Genomic DNA, 3,715 nt, shown 5'->3' with positions numbered 1-3,715 from the left:
GTCCGGAGCCCTCAGGCCCTGGAGAGCCCTTTCATGCTGCCCACCCAGAGCCATGGGTTTCTCCGTGGACCACATATATGGTGACGTGGACAAGCGCCCATAGTAGTGCCTGGACCTGTGTTGCACTAAGACAAGGGATAGCTTTCTTTGAGGGGGATGGAAAATGATTCACAGTTGGGGTCTTTTACTGGCTGAGGGTCAAGCCTGGGGACTCAGAGCTGTTCTGGCCCCTCCCGCCGCATGCAAACAGGAGACAACAATACTGAGTTTCCAGAATTCAGATTTATTAGGAGGTGGAAAAGCAGCTCGGGGGCGAGGAGAAACGGGAGCTCTGTAGCTCTCCGGCTTGCCAGGGGCCTTGTTTCCAATGAAGCTTGCAAGTGGGAGCCCCGGCTGGGGCTAGCAGGATGGCAGCAGCTTATTCCAAAGCAGTCTTGATGGCAAATTTAAGAACTTTTTTCCACCATTTCTTCCTCGTGACGAGCTCGGGCTGGATGACAGGGAGAAGGCAGCAGGGTGAGCAGGTACATGCAAATTAAAAATTAAAGACCCCCATCTGTGATCCCTGCTCTACCCAATGTTTAAAACCAACTGCACGCCGTGGCAGCAGCATTTCTCGGCAGGCAGCAGTGAGGGAGTCCACTGACTTCCTGGCTCGTTATAATCTACCTGATCCCTTCTACACTCTCCACTCTGCCGGGGTTAACGACCCCCTCTCCTTTTAAATGGACTTGATGTTGCACCAATCAAACTAGGCTTTCTTCTGCATTTCTGCTCTCTGTTCGCTGCTCCTGGTGCTGGAGCTCCTGTTTCACAGCCCTGCAGACTGTTGCTAACTCTCGTTAGAAACATTAAGACGGGGTGAAAATATCATCTCAGGTGAACTTCAGCGCAGGTGTGGAAATAACTTCCAGTGAAGCACTGAAGGCACTGTGCAGATGCTCAAGGGGGCTAGGTTTTCTTTTACGAGTCTGAAAAGGGGATGTCCATTGAATTCTAGTGACTGGAAACCTCAAGACACGACACCTTTTGACTATGGAGGTGTTTAAGACAGGGCTAGAGAGAGCCCTGGCTGGGATGATGTAGTCGGGGCTGGTCCTGCTTGGGGCTTGGGGCAGGGGGTTGGACTCGATGTGACCTCCGGAGGTCCCTTCCCACGCTCCTTGTCTAGGATTTTTGCCTCGATCATTGTGGTTTTTATACATAGTATACGATATAGCAAATGAATGCACATCCTAATATTTTTATATTCGTTTTTGCTCCAATCTTGAACTGAATCATACAGCCCTAGGCCACTAGCTTATGGTTTTAGCTTCTTTTTAACTAGATCAAAAGAGGTGCTATGCGGTATGCCCTGGTGCGCCATATCCTCTGCCCCCGCTTTTCCAAAGCTAGACGGTGACCTCACGCGGCCCCGGCCAGCCCGACACGGGGAATGCACCCAGGCGCAGGAGGCGCTGGGCCTGAGCTCCCGGCAGACGGAGATGCTCGCTCTGCCCGGGGACCGTTCATTGCGGCTAAACGCCGGGCCGGGGTCCCCACGGGGAAGCGCGCGGGCCTTAGCCTGGCCGGCACTCACCTCCTGAGATGCGTCCACACATTTAACATCGGTGACGGGGGGCTTTTTCCCAGCGGTGAAGAGCCCGGAGCAGTCTTTGATGAGCTGCACAGGAGACACAAGACACCCCAGCGTCACGGAGCAGCAGGCCTCGGGCCAGGCGGCTCCGGAGGTCTGCTTCCCGGCGTACCCGCGGTCAGCCAGGGGCCGGCCTCGTGCCTGCCGCCCCGGGGGCAGCGTCTAGCCCCTTCTCCCCTTGCCACGGCAGGAGCTCTGCAAATGCCGAGTGACAGGCACATCCAGTTTACACCCGTGGCGTAACGCCTCGCTAACCGACAGAGTCGCATCCCGTCTCTGTGAGAACATGCCAGAGCGGGGGTGTCGACCGTGGCCCACAGACCCCCGGGAGACTGCAGACTATGTCCATGAAAGACGGCTATGATCAGTCACGGGCAGGCGAATCCCCACGCTCACCGTTCAAGGGGGCCTGACCTCCAGTCGCAATTTCCAAAGGGATTGCAAAAGGAAAGAAGGGCGAAGACCACCGTGCCCAAGCCCCCTTGCCGGGTGACGTCATGCCGTCGTGGCGCGCAGGGGAAACCGGCCTCCCTCGGCAATGCAGCCCGCTGGGCACGCGTCTGGTAGTCGTTCCGGTTCGCCACGCAGCCGCGTGCACGAGGGAGCCCGGGGCAGCAAGAGGCAGCTTGCAGGCTGCCCACAGCTCTGCCCCCCCCGCCATCGCTCCTGCGGCGCCCGGTCCCCGGCACCCCACCGCCGGAGCGCGGTCCCCCGCACTGCCCTCCGCGCCATGCCCCGCAGGCCGCTGGTGCAGCGGGAGGTCGGCGCGCGCCTTCCCGAGCCAGGCTCGGGCCGGACCCGGGTGGCTGGTGAGAGAGAGACCGGGAGGGGGGGATCTCGGCGCCTTACCCCGTTTTCTTTGAAGTCGCACTGCTGCAGGTTGCCTTTCTGGGCTATCGGGCAGGTCGTCTCCTTCACGGTGAACTTCAGCGGTTGAGCAGCTTGGGAAGCCGGGTTCTGGGCAGAAAGGCAGAGGACGAGGCAAGTAAGCCCGTGGCCGGGCGGGCCTCGGCCCCTCTCTGTCCGCGGCTCCTGGGGACCTGGCTCCTAGCGCACAGCCCTGCCGATGGCGTCTAACACGAGCCCAGGTGTGGAAACATGAATTAACTCGGGGTGGAAGTGACTTTCCCTGAAGCGCTGCCTGCACCATCCAGATGTTCGAGAAGGTGAGCTTTGGCGGTACGAATCTGAAGGAGGTGCAGAGCAGATGCCCTTGTGCTCTCAGGGCCAAGCCCAGCTCCCTGCCCCCCAGGCCCAGCATTGCATCGCTGGCGATGCACCGGAAGGGACGGAGTCCGGGTCCTCTGAGCCGGGTCACGTCGTAGAAACTGGATCCTAGGAAAGCAGGGGAGACGGGACCTCAAGGGGGCATGTAGTCCAAGCCCCTGCTCAAGGTCGGACCGTCCTGACTAAGCCATCCCACCCCGTGCCTGCCAAATGTGCAGAAACTCCCGGAAGTGCAGAAACTAGAAGGCAAAGAACCCAACCGCAGCTCCAAAACGCACGCCATTCATTGGCAGCCAGGGTTCGTTGGGTAAATGTGATTTCTTTTATTTGACCAGCTGCATAACTGGAAAGCCTGTTCTTTGCAAGCCTTCAGGCACAAACGCCCTTTTTCAGGCTCAGGGAGCATCTGTCGCTGGTGCGTCCTTAGACCAACACAGCTACAAGCGACAACGCCGCTAATCGGTGCGTGCATCCCCTCAATTTACGGCCAAGTCCTGGCTTAGGAGGGCCGGTGACCCGCCACACTGATGCGCGCGCTGCGCTGTACCATACGAGGACGAGCTAGACCCGGCTGCTTGCATCGCACGCCCTGCCACTGCGCCACTGAGACGCAGGCTTCCTAATTGTGCGGGGCTTCAGACGCTGCCTTGGCAGCCAGACAGGCTGCTCTTAAGGACTAGGAAGCGGTTGCATCAGGGCAACAGGAAACGTCTCGGAGGTTGCTACTCACCCACATTAAAGCCCTCTTGACATGCCCGCTTCTGCCACGCGCTTGTGGGCAATCACGGCGCCTTGCAAACGAGTGAGCCCCAGGTTGTGGCTTTCGCCCCGTCCCTGCTCCTGACACCCGTT

At 59.0% G+C, this 3,715-nt stretch overlaps 1 protein-coding gene across 1 annotated transcript; it reads right to left on the bottom strand.

Moving 5' to 3' along the window:
* Window positions 1–276: 276 nt before the first annotated feature.
* On the bottom strand, window positions 277–3,444 carry LOC149851617 (uncharacterized). Its single transcript, XM_090030546.1, has 5 exons — window positions 3,411–3,444; window positions 2,820–2,971; window positions 2,486–2,683; window positions 1,580–1,663; window positions 277–490 (listed from the first exon to the last, which is right to left on the bottom strand). The coding sequence occupies exons 1-5, from the start codon at window positions 3,442–3,444 to the stop codon at window positions 419–421; spliced, it is 540 nt and encodes a 179-aa protein (XP_089886672.1). The 3' UTR covers window positions 277–418.
* Window positions 3,445–3,715: the final 271 nt, after the last annotated feature.

This window comes from Crocodylus siamensis, unplaced genomic scaffold (genome assembly GCF_052110815.1).
Source record: "Crocodylus siamensis isolate JL-2025a unplaced genomic scaffold, ASM5211081v1 HiC_scaffold_699, whole genome shotgun sequence".
NCBI lineage: Eukaryota > Metazoa > Chordata > Crocodylia > Crocodylidae > Crocodylus > Crocodylus siamensis.
Note: the sequence above shows the minus strand (reverse complement) of the source record. Positions and strands in the feature narration are given on the sequence as shown.

Bases quoted from the DNA above. Each gene is read 5' to 3' on its own strand.
- LOC149851617 (XM_090030546.1), bottom strand. From the start codon at position 3,444: ATGCAAGCAGCCGGGTCTAGCTCGTCCTCGTATG. The intron at 2,972-3,410 runs GTACAGCGCAGC...CTGCTTTCCTAG, and splicing joins GTCTAGCTCGTCCTCGTATG to GATCCAGTTTCTACGACGTG. The intron at 491-1,579 runs GTGAGTGCCGGC...CCTGTCATCCAG, and splicing joins GTGTGGACGCATCTCAGGAG to CCCGAGCTCGTCACGAGGAA.